Source organism: Peromyscus maniculatus, chromosome 22 (assembly GCF_049852395.1).
Source record: "Peromyscus maniculatus bairdii isolate BWxNUB_F1_BW_parent chromosome 22, HU_Pman_BW_mat_3.1, whole genome shotgun sequence".
Classification (NCBI taxonomy): Eukaryota; Metazoa; Chordata; class Mammalia; order Rodentia; family Cricetidae; genus Peromyscus; species Peromyscus maniculatus.
The window spans coordinates 19,099,745-19,117,658 of NC_134873.1; the positions used below are offsets into that span (position 1 = coordinate 19,099,745).

At 53.9% G+C, this 17,914-nt stretch overlaps 1 protein-coding gene across 5 annotated transcripts in view; it reads left to right on the forward strand.

The window, feature by feature from the left end:
• Positions 1-17,914, forward strand: part of Dnmt3a (DNA methyltransferase 3 alpha) — a 110,310-nt gene that overhangs the window by 41,304 nt on the left and 51,092 nt on the right. For all 5 annotated transcript variants that reach the window (XM_015999964.3, XM_076558822.1, XM_076558824.1 and 2 more), the window contains exon 3: positions 2,529-2,633. In XM_015999964.3, coding sequence (XP_015855450.3) covers positions 2,529-2,633 — 105 coding nt within the window. The remainder of the gene's footprint in view (positions 1-2,528; positions 2,634-17,914) is intronic.

A 17,914-nucleotide genomic window follows, 5' to 3' on the forward strand; every position in this document is an offset into this window, starting at 1 on the left:
GCTGTGATTGTCTGCTTTCCAGACACACCTTGAGTAGATGGATGGATGGGCAGACGGACAAAAAGGTCAAGGATGCTCTTACTGGCTGTCAGATGTCTGTGATTGGTCACAGTAGGTCTTCACTGCATGCCCTACCAGTACCTGAAAATTAATGTGGTGAACCACAGACTATTTTGAAATCACAGAAAATGAAAGCTGAGTGGGATGTGGGGGCCATCTCAAATCTCCAGGAAACCTGAGCACCCTCGCCTTCTCTGTCCATGGTACCGGTGTCTCTGCAGCTTGGCTCCTCCAGTGAGATCTGCGAAGCCAATTTCAGCTCCCAATATCAGGTGGGGCTTGGGGGGCAGCCTGCCACCCTTCAGCTGGGTCCAGGGCACTTTCCCCTTCCCCAACATGGTTTCTGCCACTGGTTAGTCATGCTGGAGTCTGCTGAGTCAAAAGAGACTTGTGGGTGGTTTGTGGCCAGGCTGGAGCAGTGAGGCAGGACTTTCTAGGCATGCAACTCTGCCCCAGGAGTAAAGCCCAGAGGTCTCAGCCCTGAGCGGGTTTTGATGAACAGGAACAAAGCAAACAGAACTCTGGGAGTGAGAAGGATCTAGGGGTGCCATGGTCCCCAAGACACTTCTATGGAGCCATGGCACATCCGAGCCAGGGCCACATGGACCAGGCTCCAAGGTAGAGGTGTTTGCAGCCTGAATGAAATTCTGCATTCTGCACAGAGGCCTGCATTTCAAATATGGCATGCATTTTAAACAACATCACTAATTGACCATTTCTCTTCATGTTATTTTGTTGTCGATAAAGATTCATTAACTTATTCCTTGAATGTTTGTTTCTGTATAGATTTTTTTTTCTTTGTATAAATAAAACTTAGTGTGGTCTGGGATGATGGCTCCGTGGTGGAGCATGTCTACAGCACATGGGAAACCCTGGGTCCCAAACCAAAGAGACTCAGAAATAGATCTGTTACCAAAGCCTTGTGTTACGGTCTTGTAGTTAGGAAAATATGGGGGCTGGAGAGACAGCACAGTGGGTAACGTTCTTGCTATGCAAGCATGAACACCCAAGGTCAGATTCCCCAGCACCCACGTAACTGCTGGGTAAGGGGGTGCATCTCTGGAACACCAGTGCTGGGGTGACAGAGTCAGGAAGACCCTGGGACTTGCCAGCCACTTTAGCTAAGCCATTGAGTTCAGTGAGAAGACCCTGTCTGGGAAGATAAGGTTCAGGGTTGGCGATACGCAGAGTTCAGTCGATAAAGTCACTTGGCCCAAAGCCTGACCACCTGAGTTCAACTCCCAAGACCCACAAGGTAGAGAGAATTGACTGAAAGGTCTCTGACCTTTTCGTGTGTGCTGTGGTACATGTGTGTGCATGCACATATCCACAAATGATATGTGTAGTAACTTTTCTGTTGTTTGTTTTTCAAGACAGGGTTTCTCTGTGTAGCTTTGCTCCTTCCCTGGATCTCCCTCTGTAGACCAGGCTGGCCTCGAACTCACAGAGATCCACCTGCCTCTGCCTCCCAAGTGCTGGGATTAAAGGCATGTACCACCACCACCTGGCCCTATATGTAATAACTCTTAAATTATTTCTTAAAAGGTGGAGAGCAATTGAAGAAAACACTCAAGATCTCCACATGTGTGCACATACATGTACACATGCACCCATACACACAGAAAGAAAAAGAGTATGGTTAAAGCCAAGTATGGTGGCTCATGCCCAGCACCCAGAGATGGAGGTAGTAGTTCAAGGTCATCCTTGGCCACATCAGGAGTTTGAGCCTACTCTGAGCTAAATGAGATCTTGTCTTAAAAATCAAAAGAGAAGCCAGGTGGTAATGGCACACGCTTTTAATCCCAGCACTTGGGAAGCACAGGGAGGATGATCTCTGCGTTTTGAGGGTCCACCTGGTCTACAGAGTAAGTTCAGGCCAGCCAGGGCTACACAGAGAAACCCTGTTAAAGAAAAGAAAAAAACCAAAAAGAAGCTTAGTGTGGGGCAAGCACCTTTAATCCTGGCACTCAGGAGGCAGAAATAGATGGTTTCTTTTGAGGCCTATTCTACATAGCAAGTTCAAGGTCATCTAGGGTTATAGAGTGAGACCTATCTAAAAATAAATAAAACGCACACTCAATGTAGTCATCAGAGGGTGTAATGTCCCTGCTGTGGGAGTGGGGTCCCTGCTGGGGAATTGGGGTCCCTGCTGGGGGAGTGGGGTCCCTGAAGGCCCTCTAGGACTTAGGTGACCAACTTTTTTTATTTGGTCAATGCTGGGGACTGAGCCTAGGGTCTTGTGCCTGCCAGGCAAATGCTGTCACTGAAGCTGCACCCCAGCCCTCCGGATGTATTCAGATGGGGCTCAGCTTTACCATACAGGAAGGGTGGGGACGGCATGGCACGGCCCTGGACGTGTGACTTGTGGAAGTAAGGCAGGAGGAGGCCAATGCCAGTCCCACTAGCCTGGAACACAGTGAGTGCCTCTTGGGTCAGCCCTGGCTTACAGGGTGTGTCTGTGCCCACAGGAAGGAGAGGAACAGGAGGAGAATCGTGGCAAGGAGGAGCGCCAGGAGCCCAGCACCACGGCCCGGAAGGTGGGGAGGCCTGGCCGGAAGCGCAAGCACCCACCGGTGAGTGTCCTCTCGCACAGGACCCGTGCCTGTGCCCATACCGTGGACAGCAGTGATGTGTGACTAAGGCCTTGGGGAGATTAAGGCCAGCTGCGAGACTTTGCTAGATCCTCCCGTCTTTGAGTTCCCTTTCCCTGTTCGCTCCAGTTTTGAACTAGAGGCCAGGGAACTTGGCTGGTGGCTGTGGGAGCCGAGATTTCCACCCGGCTCTGACCCCTGGCTTCCCTCCGGAAGGGCACTAAGAGAGCCGGCCAGACTCTCCAGCTGGACTGAGAGCCTCTGAGTCTGGCCATGCGGGCCGCTGCCACAGAGTCTTACACTAGCCATGGGCCCTCTGCTCCCAGGAGGGAAAACTTTCAGGAAAGGACCTGAGGCCAGAGCCTGATTCCAGAGAAAGGAAGACATGCCGAGCTTCTGCAAGGGAGGTGCAGGTCCTGCGGACCGCCTGCAAGATGGAGGCAGGCGGGGCAGCTGGCCCCCAAGCTCCTTCTCCAGGGAGCCATGCTGAGGAGGTCTTGGGGAGCTCTGGGTCTGCTCAAGATGGAGAGAGCTGGGGGTGTGGCGAGGCTGTGGGCTGGAAGAGCCTGCCTGCCTTCCTCCCGCCTAATTATTTCCCAGCAGAGGGCCAGCTGGTTCCTTTCTCTTAGCCCTTCCAGAAGAGAGCGGTGCACTTGGAGCAGGAGCCCTGCATTGGTAACTCAGGCGTGCATGGCAGCTGGGCAGGGAGCAGCAGCTTTTGCACAGCCCGGGGTAGGGAGGTGGGTCCAGAGAGGCCTGGGAACCTGGTGGGCGCTAACCCGCGTCCGATTGGCTTGCTGTGGAGGGAAGAGCGGAAACTTACTAACTAGCTGGTAAGTCACGGAGGGCGTTTTAATAATAAAGCACACATGGATATTTTATGGCCTGTAATGAAAAATGCACTTGACAATGGAGGGATGAAATGAGAGTTCAGAAGAATTTCCGCTTTGGAGCGGGCTGCACTGGCAGATTCCCCCCCCCCGGGGGGGCGGGGCTCCTGCCCCACGTTCACCTAAGAGCACCTTGAGGGGTGAAGGTGTGTGAAGGGGGAGCTGGCCCCGTTTGCCTGCAGCAGATCCCTGCCCCCTGAGGCGCCTCAGCCTGTAATCTGCCGAGCAAATTTCTCCACTCCGGTTGCTAAGGACCCAGAGTCACCACCTGTAACAAATAAAGAGTCAGTGACCCTTTGACTCCAATTTGTCGGCCTGAAATCAAAAGGAAGGCAGAGCCCTGAGAGAGGGTGAGAGTCTGGGGTCAGAGGGTAAATATAAGGAAACAACCTGCGGAATTGGGGCTGGGAGGGAGCCGTTCAGCCCTGGCCTGGATTCCCACTTCGGGGCAGGAAGAAAAAAACCTGTCTTTGGAGTCCAGCAGACGTGGGTTCAAATACCAGCTTCACCATTCACCACCTTTCTGAGCTTGAACAAGTCACTGACAACCACAGCTTCCTTCTAGAGTGCTGTGACAGGGTGGATTCGGTCTCTACCGGCTGGTGCTGAGCAAGCGCACCAGGGTTTGACGGGAGAAAATTCCCGTGTTTGATGCTCCCGCGCTGTGTGACGGGGCAGTTGTGGGACGGGGCAGTTATTTAGCCCCGTGAACACCCGCGAATGACTTCTGGGGTGCTTGCAAACAGCACAGGGGAGCCCAGATGAACAGTGCTGGCCAGATTATAAACTTGCGTAATTTCAGTGGCCAGTGGCCACAGACCGGAGTGCAGGCCTTTGGGGTGGGGTCCAACCCTGACCTCCGAGCCGCCCCCATGGGAGGCAGTAGACGTCATGCAAAGAGCATCATGTGGATATGGTCCAGCTGTGTCCTGGGTGACATGTCAGCCACCTGGACGCGGAGGAGGGACCTTTGGAGAGCTGGCACGGTCTGAGGAGTCTGGGGTGTGCTCCGGGAATGTGGCTTGGTTGGTAGAGGACTTGCCTTGCATGCACGAATCCCTGGGTTTGAATACCATATAATACTGAGTATGGCACCACACGTCTGTATTCTTAGCACTTGAGTGTGGAAGCAGGAGGATTGGAAGTTCAAGGTCATCCTCAGCTAAATAGTGAGTTCGAAGCTAGCCAGTGTGACCCTGTCTAGAAAATTAGGTTAAAAACAATTTTTTTTTTTTTTGTTTTTGTTTTTTTTTTTTTTTGGTAAGGGGCTAGAGAGTTGGTTTAGCAGTTTGGAGTACTTGTTGCTCTTACAGAGGATCTGGGGTTTGACTCCCAGTAACTAACTATCTGATGGCTCACAACCATATATAACTCCAGTTCCAGGAAAACTGATGGTCTCTTTCTGACCTCCAAGGGCACCAGGCATGAATGTGGAACACAGACAAACAAGCAGGTGATACACTCATACATATATATATATATATATATATATATATATATATATACATATATATATATGTATACACACACACACACACACATTGGAGGAAATAGAGAAAATCAGCTCAGAAAATGCTTTTTTTTTTCTAGGAGACCGCCTGGGCATGCTGCTTCCGGTTGTTACTGCGGGGGCAGCCGGCAGCCTCAGGCTAGGTTTCTCGCTCTTGTGCGGCAGGTGTGGGCCGGGCTTCCTCTTCTCTCCTGGGGTCTCTATCTCCTTCTCAGCAGGAGCTCTGCCGGCTTCTCTGGGATCTGCAGTGCCTGGGGCTAGATTCCCTCGGAGCGTTAGAGACCCAGTTTGTCTCCTGGTAAGCCTGTGGAGGGCGGGGAGGGAGAGGAGAGGAGGCCGGGGACTTCCTTCAGGAAGGTTTGGCTCTGCAGCGCTCACTGCGCAGGGACGTTCAAGTACCCCAAGTGCTCCTCCTCCCCAGCCCCGTGGCTCCTCCTCCCCAGCCCCGTGGCTCCTCCTCCCCAGCCCCGTGGCTCCTCCTCCCCAGCCCCATGGCTCCTCCTTCCCAGCCCCGTGGCTCCTCCTCCCCAGCCCCGTGGCTCCTCCTCCCCAGCCCCATGGCTCCTCCTCCCCAGCCCCGTGGCTCCTCCTCCCCAGCCCCGTGGCTCCTCCTCCCCAGCCCCATGGCTCCTCCTCCCCAGCCCCATGGCTCCTCCTCCCCAGCCCCGTGGCTTCCTCCTCAGTTTGTCCCCAAGCCTTTCCTGCTTTGTCATCCTCAGATATCTGTCCTTTCGTGTTGCTGTGTTAGCCCCCTCCATCCCACCAGCCAGGGATGCCCAGGCTAGCTCACTTTGCAGACAACCCGCCCCCCCCCCATTCCCTCTGGCCCTTCACATGGGAAGAAGCAATTTATCTTCCAATCTAGTATACTGTAGAGGAGAGGCGTAAGTCACAGTAATATACTGCTTGGCAGGTCTCTGTTCTTGAGACTGTTGAGGGCAGCGGCTCCCAACCTTCCTCCCGCTTCGACCTTTTCATCCAGTTCCTCATGCTGTGGTGACCGCCCCCCCCCCCCAACCATAAAATGGTTTTATATATATATTTACGTTGGTGTTTTGCTTACATGTTTGTCTGTGTGAGAGTGTCAGATCCCCTGGATTTGAGTTACAGAGTTGTGAGCTGCCATGTGGGTTCTGGGAATTGAACCCCGGGTCCTTTGGAAAAGCAGCCATCTCTCCAGCCCCCCAAAACTGTTTTCATTGCCACTTCATAATTGTAATTTTGCGACTGTTGTGAATCTTAATGTAAATATCTGTGTTTTCCAGTGGTCGTAGGAAATCCCTGTGAAACGGTCGGTCGATCCCCAAGGGGGGCCACAACCCACAGGTTGAGAACCACTGCTCGAGGACCTCCCTTCTCCCCCACCCCACCCCCCTTTTTTTTTGTTGTTGTTGTTTTGTTTTTTTGAGACAGGGTTTCTCTGTGTAGTTTTGGTGCCTGTCCTGGAACTCACTCTGTAGACCAGGCTGGCCTCGAACTCACTGAGATCCGCCTGGCTCTGCCTGGGATTAAAGGCGTGGGCCACGCACCGCCCGGGCCCCCTTTTCTGTCACAGGGCCTCACTCTGTAGCCCTGGCTGACCTGGAACTCATTATATAAACCAGGTTGGCCTTCTGGAGTCCTGGGATTAAAGGTGTGTGGTGTGTGCCACCCCACCGAGCCCAGCGGGCGTGAGCTGCTGTGTGGGTTCTGGGAATCTGGGACCTGGGTCCTCTGGAAGAGCAGCCAGTGCTCTGAATGGTTGAAGCATCTCTGCAGCCCCAGGGCTCCGTTTCTTATAAGACAAGGTCTAGAACATTGTATCTGATGTTCCAGCACCTTACCATGTCACTTTCCTCCCAATCCCCTGGCCCCCCACTTGCCCCTCTTGGACAGAAGAACCTCCTCTTCCTGCTGCTCCACAGAACACCCCAGGCCCATTCTCCACTTGTGCTCTCTCAAAGCCCTGCTTGCCTTCTCCCTTGGAGCCGCACCCCCATCAAGCCTTGCTTGAAGACCTAGGGCCAGGGAGGTGGTTCAGCAAGCAAAGGTACCTGGACTCCCTGCACATAGCTGGCAGCCTGCGTTCAGTCCCCAGAACCCATGAAAAGGAAGACCAAGAGGACCGGCCCTACGACGTTGTCCTGGGACCTCCACACCCACGCTGTGGCGTGTGCACTCCCCCATATAACACACACACACACACACACACACACACACACACACACACACACAGTTACATTTTAACTAAAAAAATTAAAATAAGAAAAAAAAATTAAAAACCCAGTTTGGCCCCTTGAGATGGTCAAGTCCCTTCTTGACCTGGTTGTAAAACCAATCCTGGTGAAGAATTAAGAAACCAGATGAGCTAGGGGAGGGGGGGGGGAATGCACACCTTTAATCCCAGCACTCAGGAGACAGAGCCAGGCGGATCTCTGTGAGTTCCAGGCCAGCCTGGTCTATAGAGATCTCGGACAGGCACCAAAAACTACACAGAGAAACCCTGTCTCGAAAAAAAGCAAAAACCAGATGAACTGCAGGCCTCACTTCCAAAAACATGCTTGCTGCTTGTCCTCATAAGCTCCAGAATCAGTGTCTAGGAGCTTGAGGTTTTTGAAACTGCAATTTAATTTATTTACTTATTTACATACTTACTCAGGAGTACTTAAACCTAGTCTATACATCTTCTGCAAGTGCTCAGCCCCTGAGCCACGCCCCCAGCCCTGGCCTGAGCCACGCCCCCAGCCCTGGGAACATCCATCTTCATCCTCCTCCTCCTCCCTACCCCCTCCTCCCACCTCTTCTTTAATTGAGTTATATTATCGCATCCAGGGGCCTGTTTTTGTTTTTAGAATGATACGGTTTCTTAGCAAATAGAGAACTTAAAATACAGCCCCATCTCAGCGCCCCCAATCCACACCCCAAATCTTGGATTGGCCTTTGACCCCGGATGAGGAGAGCCTATCCCTGCCCTGGTCTAGTTTTGGTTTAGTTTGGGGGCTGGGGGTTTTGTTTGGTTGTGGCGGTAGGGAACCTGCTAAGCATCTGAGGTGGCCCTTACTCTACCGATTCTCCTGCCTCCACCATGTCTCGGGTACTGGGATGACAGGCGTGAACTCCCACCACACACCTAGCTGGTTTGGGGTGTGTGTTGGCTGATTGTGTTTTGAGACAGTCTCACTTTGTGGCCCTGGCTGTCCTTGAACTTGCCACAATCCCCCTGCCTCTTGACTCCCTTAGTTTGACCCTTGGTACCGTCTCCTTGGCATGACTGCCAAGGGGAGCTCATTTCATTCCCCACCACCAAGGACCGAGACCAAGAGTAACAGCCAGGAGCACAGGCTTCATTGCCTACAAAGGCCCCTTTAAAGGCTTACCTCAGGCTAGGGAGATGGCGTAGGTGAAAGCCTGCAGAATCCACAGGGAATGGAAACAACCAGCTCCCAAGAGGTGTCCTCTGACCCTGACAAGAGTGCCATGAAAACACACACACACACACACACACACACACACACACACACACACACACGCATGCACGCACGCACGCACGCACGCACGCATGCACAAGCACATGCACACACCCCACACTTGCGTGCACGCACCCCAATCACAGTTATTAATTAGAAGCTTCACCACTTGGATTCCCTGTGAAACCCTGTGCTTCCCTTCTCACTAATGTATACGAGGCCTGGGAGCCTGGGTCCCCAAAGACTTACTTAAGTTAATATATGAATGCAGGGCCGTTTGAAAACGTGTGCAAACCGTTTCAGAAAACATACGAAGAAAACTGAGGTCTGGGGGTGTGGCTCAGTGCGGAGAGTGCCTGCCATGCGTGCACCAGCACTGGGTTTGAGTCTCAACCCTGCATAGACATGCCTGTGTAATGGCAGCACCTGGGATATGGAGGATCGGAAGTTCAAGGTCATCCTTAGCTAGAATCAAATTCAAAGCTAGACTGGGCCGTCTGGGACCCTGTCTCAAAATAATAATAATAATAATAAAAACTAAAAAGAAAGGAACTATAATTGAGGGAGGGGTTTGATGCAGGTCTCGGGGATGCAGGTATTACTGGGGGAGCCGGAGTGGTCCACGGACTGGGAAGCGAGCCGGCTTCCGAGTAGGCATTGGCGTGCTTCGCTGGCAGCTTTGCGACGACGGTGAGAGCCAAGATAGCTCCGGCAACAGGAAACAGGAAGCCAGCTGCGGGGCTAGGAGGGGCTTAGGAAGGGAGCTGGCACCTGGGCCAGGGCCTGTGGGGCTGCCCAGTGCCCATGCAGGGGAGGAGACCAGCATGGGAAATCAGGCCTGTGCGTGTATCCCCGGGGGTGAAAGAAAAGGCCGTTTCCCCGTCCACCAGCCCCTGAAGACATTGCAGTGTGACAAGTGGGGCTGTGTCAGGCTGGTTCCTGCCTGGTCACAAGCCCAGACCGTTCTGCAAAGGTCTTTGTTCTTTGTGGGTGGTTCCAGCCGGGGCATCAGAGGGACAGTTTCTGCCTCGGCCCACCAGACCCTGGGGTTGGGGTGAGGGGGTGGCGGCGACCTGTCCTGCAAGGGTCTACACCACCGTGTGCTAGCTGCATGCATATCAGTGGGGATTTATACCCACCAACTTCCTCCGGGGTTATTTTTGCTTGGAGGGAGCATTCTGAGGTCACTCTTGCTAAGAATAACCCAGCAAGGGCGGGAGGAGGAGTGGGTGGGAGCTGGCGCTGAGCTCAGCGGAGGAGCCGGGCTGGGCTCCTTACTCCTTAGCAGCCTCCTGCACAGCCGGGAGGCAGTGGGTTCCAGAGGGCAGCAATACAGGGCGGAAGGGCAGAGGCTAGGGCAAGCCAGGGAGCTTTGGGGCCGAGCCTCAGCAGGCTGGGCAGTTTTACTCAGCTCCGAGGGCTTGATTCTTCTCCAACAGAATACCCTCCTTGTCTCCAGACCAGAACTGCTCTTTAATCCCAGCAGTGGTCTTCCAGCAAGCAGGAGGAAGATAGAGCTGTGATGGAGGATGCTGAGCTCCAGGCATTTAACCCTTCCCTGAAGATTGGCCCTCCTGAGCACTCACGTAAACTCTGAGGGAGTCCACCGCGGAGGGGCCTGGTCAGTTGTAGGGACCTTGAGGGTCATGGAAGCCAGGGAAAACTTGCTGGGACATGTGGGCCTTGCCTGGCCCTTCAAGGGGGGAGGGGACCAGCCAAGGGGAAAGTGGCAGGCCCTGCTGAGGCCTTGCGAGCAGGTGTGTTGTGCAGAGACTAAGAGGCAGGTCCTGAGCCTACCAGCCTGTCTGTGGACTAGGGTTTCATTAAAAACGGGTCTTACCTGGGCTGGAAAGGTAGTGTGCAGGTAGCCTAAGGGGTTTTATTCTTTTTTATTTTTGAGTCAGAGTGTCCTGAAATTCACTCTGTAGACCAGGCTAGCCTCAAACTCACAAAGATCTGCCTGCCTCTGCCTCCCAAGTATAGGGATTAAAGGCGTGCGCCACCAAACCCAGCTTCTTTTATTTTCGAGACAGGGTCATATTGTGTATCCCAGACTTGTCTCCAACTGGCAATCCTCCTGCCTCAGCCTCCAAAGTGCTGGGTTTATAGGCATGCACAATCATCACCTGGTGTTTTCATTCTGTGTCCTTTGAGACATGGGGAGAGAGGGAGCATGGGACAAGAAGCAAGGGCCTGGTGAGAGTGGAGAAGAACAGTGCTGGCCCCTGGTCAGGTGAAGGGGCAAAAGGAGATGCTACAGGCCCCACAATGGTACAGGGGGACAGTGTCAGGAGATGCCACAGGTCCCCATAATAGAACAGTGGGACAGTGTCAGGAGATGCCACAGGCCCCACAGTGGTACAGGGGGACAGTGTCAGGAGATGCCACAGGTCCCCACAATGGTACAACAGGGACAATGTCAGGGCCGTTGTCGGAGACCAAGGCTTCTGAAATAGAGTCAGTAGAGATTGCTGTCAATAGCTGGTCATAGCTTTGGGGGTGTAGTTCAGTGGTAAGCACTTGTCAAGCATGCTGGGTTCCACACCAACATTGGGGGACATTAAAAAAATGGTGGGAGGCTATCCGGTATTATTGGGGGACTTTCCAGTGAATTTAAAAGAATAACAAAAACAGGGGCTGGAGAGGTGGCTCAGCGGTTAAGAGCACTGATTGTTCTTCCGGAGGACCAGGGTTCAATTCCCAGCACCTACATGGCAGCTTACAACTGTCTGTAACTCCAGTGCAGGCAAAACACCAATGCACATGAAATATAATAAATTTAAAAAAAAAAAAAAAAAAAGAATAACAAAAACCCACCTCCCTTCATGCCCCGTCTTGACTCCTCCCCGGAATCACACGTTTTAGGGCCACTTCCGATAAGCATCTCACGTGCATCGGTCTCAGTTGCTGGGCCCTCCCCGAGGTCCAGTCACACCAGCCTCTCTCCCACCATGCTTCAATGGCCAGCGCATGGACCCTGGGGGAGCCGAGGACCTGTTTCCTTTCCTCCACCTCACCGGGGAGTGTTGTGTGCATGTGATGCTTCACATTGACTGCCAACTTGACGAGATCGAGACTCACCCAAGAGACAGACCTCTGGGTACGTCTGTGGGGAGAGGCGCTAGTTCGGGTTCACTGAATGAAGGAGGTGCCATTCCATGGGCTGAGATCCTGACCTCGGTGAAAAGGAGAAAGCCAGCTGAGCAGCAGGGTTCATCGCTGCTTCCTGAACTGTGGTGCAGTGTAAGCAGCTGCCCGCCCCTCCCACTGCCGTGATGGACGGCATCCTGGAACGAAACTTTCCTTTCTTAAGTTGGCTCTGTCGGGTTTTGTTTGTTTGTTTTTCTTTTTTAATTTTTATTTTTTAGTAAGAAAAGCAACAGATGGCAGCTCTTTCCACCCCAGGAAAGACATCAGCAAGCTGGGACGCCTGGGAAGGGCAGCGAGTGACCAGGGGGAGGTGACAGCACTAAGCTGGTTATGGCTTCCCAGAGAGTGACAGAGACTCTGTGAGCTGGGGTATGATGGAGGCTCTGGAGTCATGCTAGGTGCAGTAGGATGAACACAGCGCTAAGATTGAGGGGGGACCCGAGACGCCACTTCCTAGGGTGGCAGTGCCTTTTCCAGCTCACCAGCTGTGGGCTAGCAGAGGTGGGAGACTCGATGCTGTGATTTCTCAGAGTTATTGATTTTAGGTGTATGGGTGTTTTACCTGTGTGTGTGTCTGCATCACGTGCGTTCCTGGTGCCTTCGGATACCAGGAGAGAGCATCAGATCCCCTCAGACTAGAGTTAAGATGGTTGTGAACCATGATGTGAGTCTGGGAATTGAACTGGGTCCTGTGGAAGAACAGCTAATGTTCTTTACTACTGAGCCGTCTTTCAATCCCTCAGAAGTAGCTCTAAGGGGACTTCCTTTCTTATGTGGTTGTCCTATATACAATGCTTCCTTCAAAGGACCTTCCAGTTCCCCTGGAACCTTTTCAAAAATTTGCCCGTTAGCCAAGCGGCGGTGGTGCACGCCTTAATCACAGCACTTGGGAGGCAGAGGCAGGAGGATCTCTGTGAGTTTGAGGTCTGGCCTACAGAGTGAGTTCCAAGACAGCCATGAAGACAAGAAACCCTGTCTTGGGGCGAGGGGAGAAAAAAGTTTTGGTGTGTGTGTGTGTGTGTGTGTGTGTGTGTGTGTGTGTGTTTGTACCACATGTGTGCCTAGCTCAGAGGTACCAGAAAAGGGCATTGGATACCCTGGGACTGGAGTTACAGATGGTTGTGAGCCCCACCATATGGGAATTGAACCCGGGTCCTTTTGCAAGAGCAGGAAATGCTTGTAACCACTTCGCCACGTCTCCAGCCCCACCCCAAACCCTTTGCAGCTGTCCTTCAAAGAGCCCAGCTAGGCCCCCATGCAGGTGGACAGGTATCCCTGCTGGACAGGTATGTCGCTGGATTGGCTGTCACTGGACATGCCTGTCCTCAGACCCCGTTGGCATGGCTTGTGATAGCCTAGTAGTTACTTCTTGGCTGAGTCCACACAAGGAAAGGTCTCGGGGGAAGCAGCAGAGCCGGGCAGAAGTCATGAGGAGAACCTGGAAGGCCTTGAGGCGGGCAATAGCCAGGCCTGGGCCGGGGATTCTAGAATAACCCTCCTTGTTCACCGTCCTGCTGGCCCTGTCCACACCGCTGATGCTTTTAGCTAGTCTACTGGGTAGGAGACAGTCGGAGGAGACCTGGTTCTAAAGCCATGGCATGTGGCTGTTCCAGGAAGGCCGAGCAAGCGGACCTGGGGAGCCTCTTGTGGAAGAGCATGGGGTGGGCATCCCTGGCCCTCCTGCTACCATAGGCTTCTTAGGAGCTACAAACAGTAGGGGGCTGTCAGGGAAAGGGCTCGGGGGAGGCAGTCATGACCCAGGGCCAGCCCTTCCCCAGGCAGCTGCCCTCCTACTCACTCAGACATCCAACTGATTCCTAAAACTAGAGTCAACCTGGGAAAACCCAGGCTAGGTCTGCACTGTCGGGACGAGTGAGGAAAGGGGCCGAGCTGACACACTTTTGTTCCCATCACCCCTTGAGTGATCCAGCCACCGCGGAGGTAGTTAGTTGGCCAGCGACTGCTCTGCCTTGCTGGGGTGAACCCGTGTCTGTGCGTACGTACGTACGTACATAACTGTCAAGAGCCCATGACAGACCAGGGTTCCTAGATGGCCCAGCACTGCCAAGGCCTTGAAGGCCTTCAAGGCACAACAGCAGGCCCTAAGAATGCAAAGGGGTCTTGGTGGCTTGCAGAGGAAGGAGCTAGGGAGGAAACGGAAGGGAGCTAGCTGCCTTGCCTCTCCCTCCACCTCCCCACCCCGGTGAACACCATGGGCGCTTGGGCTCCATTTCTCCAATGTCTTCGCCCACTCCTCCTGTAAACCTGGTTGGGGGCTTTTAACTAGAAACATAGTTATAACAAAGAATTTTAATAAACTGTGTCCCCCATGGGCATTGTGACACGTCACTTTCTGTTTGAGAGCCACGGCCCTCACCTGGGGCAGGGCCGGTCAGAGTGACGCTCTAGCGGAGTTCGCTAGAGAGGAAGGGTGGGTGACAGGGGACTCCAGACGGGTTGGAGTCTGGCCAGGCCCCTGCGGAAGGCTCCTCGATTGACCCCTGGTTCCTCCTTGAGCGGGCAGCTGCCCTTCTTTTCACTGTAAAGCTATTTTCCTGTACGGGAGACTCAGCCAGGAAGGTGGCTGTCCTTCAGAAGCCCCTCCTGTCCTTGAGGCAACCCTCGAGCTTTGCTGAGGAGTACGAGGATGTGTGCGAGCCGGGGCCAGCCTGGGAGCCGTCTTCCTCGGACAAGCTCGGACTCCACCTACTGCCCCGGGATCCTCGGGATGATTAAGTTTATTGGTTTTAGAAGTGAATGGAGGCCAGGTCCTTTGCTGGGTGCTGGGGAGCTGGGGTTAGAGAGAAAGGAGAAGATCACTGAGGCACAGTCCGGAAGGGAGGCATACAATAAACAAGCCATTAGGCCCAGCATGGGGAATACTGAAAGGAGAGAGTGGGATCTCTGTAAACAGTGGGGCCTGCCATGGGACGGAGGAGGGAAGGGCACAGTGGACTCCACCGCTCCTCAGGGCGAGGCTGGGCCCAGCAGCTGTCCACATCTGCCATCTACGTGCGGAGGACTGTGGAGCTGTGCATAGGCTGAGGGTTCCGAAGATCAGAGATCACGGCCTATCCCAAGACCTCCCGGGGCATCCCCGGTGTTCCTTAGATGATGGGAAGCTGAACAATGATTATTGGGCGGAGGGAGTTTCAGGGGTACAGAGCTGTGTGGGATGATGGTGATGGTCACAGAGCATGAACATAGTTGATGTATACTTGAAAATGGTTAAAATGGCAAAGTTTGTATATACTTTATCATAGATTTGGGGGGATTATTTTATTTATTTTTGAGACAGGGTCTCCCTGTATAGCCCAGACCAGCCTTGAATGTGTATCAATCCTCTTGTGTCCATTTCCCAAGTGCTGGGATTACAAGGTAGGGATCACCACAGCCCCAGCTACCACAGAATTTTTTTTGTTGTTATGTATTTTTTTTTAAAATGTATCCCTTAAGACCAGACGTGGTTGATGGTGAGGTGTGCAGCAGCATCCTTGACCTGTATCCACCAGCTGCCAGCATGTGACATGTGACACCAAAATGAACTCCAGCCACATTGCCAAATGTCCTGAGGGGACCAGTAGTGTTTCCCTAGCCAGAAACCACTGGTGAACTCTGCTCAGAATGTGTTGCCCCAAGCAGAGGCCGAGGGGGGTGCTGGGTGGCGAGGAAGCAGGGGAAAGTTGTCTTGAGACAGGGATAGATAGGGTCTTGTCAGGCAGGGGACAAAGGCCAGCAAACCCTGAGAACTTGTAGAGGTGAGTGCCTCAGTGGACCCCACCGGTCCTCAGGGTGAGGTTGGGCCCAGCAGCTGCCCACACCTGCCATCTATGTGACGAGGGCTTTGGGCCTAGGCTGTGGGCGGGGCTTACAGACCCAGAATGGGGCATGCTGGGTGGAGGAGACGCCATGGCAAAGGGACCCAGTTTGACTGAAATCTGGGGTCTCAGTGTCACCATTTCCAGAGTGCTCCCTCCCCAGTTCTGCAGGGAAGGAGAAAGGGGACTCCATGCTGCTGTTGCCGCTCTGGTCAGTGCCTCCCGAGGTGGCCAGCAGTGACCAGTGGAATGTCCGTCTCAGGGCCGCGCTGTCTTCTTCAGAGGCACTGTCGAACGAAAGCAAACAGAAACAGCTGGTGTGACATTTGCATCTGACGTGGCAGCCCTGGGCCAGAGCTCCCTCTGGGCTCACGAGGAGCTGCGCCTTTGCCCTTTTAACCTGGTCTTTGCCATTCATGAAGCGATTGGGAGTATTTATGGAGCGCTGTTGGGGTCCTGCTCCGTGTCCAGCTGGCTCAAACCAAGTCCCCGGGGGGGGGGGGGGGGGCTGATAGGGACAGCGGAAGAGAGGAAGCTCAGGCCAGATAAGCAGGTCTGGCTCTTAAAAATGCCCCTTTTAGTGAGCCCCTATCTCCTCCCAGAAACTGGAAACCTACTTCAGTTCCTTGACCTGATTCCTTCCTCTGGGTAGTTCCTGTAGGTGGATTTCCCTGCCCAGTTACCCAGGTCCCAAGAGCCCAGGGTTCTGGTGGGTAAGGAGAAGCAGGGGTTTGCTACGATGTGAAGGAGACATGCGTTCACTTGAATCCAGGTCGGTGGCTGACTGATCACCTATCAGAACCGGAAAAGGAAAAGAAGTGATCTGGGGACGTAGCTCAGTGGGTAGTGCTGGCCTAGTGTGCCTGAAGCCCTGGGTCCCACCCCCAGCGTTGCGTAAACTAAGCACGCTTGTAACCTCAGCACTCAATAGGGCGGGGAGGTAAGGATCAGGAGTTCAAAACTAGCCTGGACTAGGTGAAACCAATCTCAAGAACGAAACGAAACAAAACCAAGATAGGAACCAAAGAGTCGAACCATAGAGGGTAGAGTGGTTAGGAAGAGAGCTTTGGGGGCGGGAATGGGGCTGGAGATATGGCTCATTGGCGGCATTTGCCTAATACATGGAAGGAAGGCTCTGGGCTTAATCCCGGCGGGGTGGAGAGGTGTGGACCGAGAGGAAGGAGTAGACCCTTCAGCCACTGAGCTGATCCTAGGCTTACAGCTGTGTGGTAGGTTCCCACTTCTGGGTATATCTGATACTACTCCCCAAGGGGGTCCTTAGGGCAGGGCTGGTGGAGAAGTACCAATGTGGTGTGATTGAAAGATTGTGTGGCCAGGCAGAGAACCCCCCTGGGCTAGGCTGGGTCCCAGAGCTGGCACTCCTGGCTTCCTGGGCCGTGGAGCTGGCAGCAACCGGAAGTGAGTCCTTGGGTGAGGAGGCCATGTGGTTCCCCAGGCAGGAAGTAAGCCTCTGTGGGATGATCTCACACAGCTCCATAGGGCAGCAAGGAGCTCAAAGAGAGAGCAACCCTGAGAGACTGGCTCTATTCAAGTGTGCCTCATGCCCACCTCCCTGTAGTGCGCGTTGGCCTTGTGGTACCCGGCACCACTGGTTCCTAGAAAGTGTCTACGGGGGCAGCGAGGCATGGCCTTCTCTCATGCATGACTCAGCCTCGCAGGGGGACAGACTGACACATGGGGGGTGCAAGGTGCAGTCTCAGCCCTGGGGTGGGTTGCACACGTGGCATGGGGACTTAAGTAAGTGGGTGGTCATCTGTTGGCTGGCTCCCCTTTCCTTCCTATATCTGCCCAGTAGCTGAGCAGCCTGGCAAGGCCAGTGGAGGCCTTCTCCTTCCCACCAAGGCACTTCCTCTTCTTCCGGAACTCCCAGCTGCTGAGGCCTGCAGTAATGAAGCTCCTCACCACTTTCTCTTTCCCAGATGAAGAGCCCGCAGCAGAGCCCGGGAGACCAGGGGAAAAGCCAGCCACGGGGCCAGCTGCCGGGCTCCTCAGGGGGGTGGCCTAGTCAGGGGACACTGGGTTTGCTGTTCTTTCCCAAGGCTTTGGTCCCTGTTATTCTCACCAGGTGGCTCACAGTTCCCATCCTAGGCCCGAAAGGGAGGCTGTGCCTCTCGGGCTATGTGCAGGTGCTGAAGCCTTTTGGAAGGGAGTTTGGCGTTTCTCTCTATACTGAGCCCAGCCAATCCTCCGGGGACTGCCCTGCAGAGAGGCTTGGCTATAGAGAACTGGAAGTAACTCACTGTAGCTCACTACAGCAGGAAACGGATCAGCCCCAGTACCGACGATGACGGCTGGCGTGAGTCACAGAGCATCCGCCAAGCAGGAGGCAGAGCCATATGCACGGCTGTGGAGAGATGCCACTGTACTTATCAGGGGAGAAGGGAGCTGTGGAACATTACGGGCAGCATGATAAAACATGGTCTTGGAT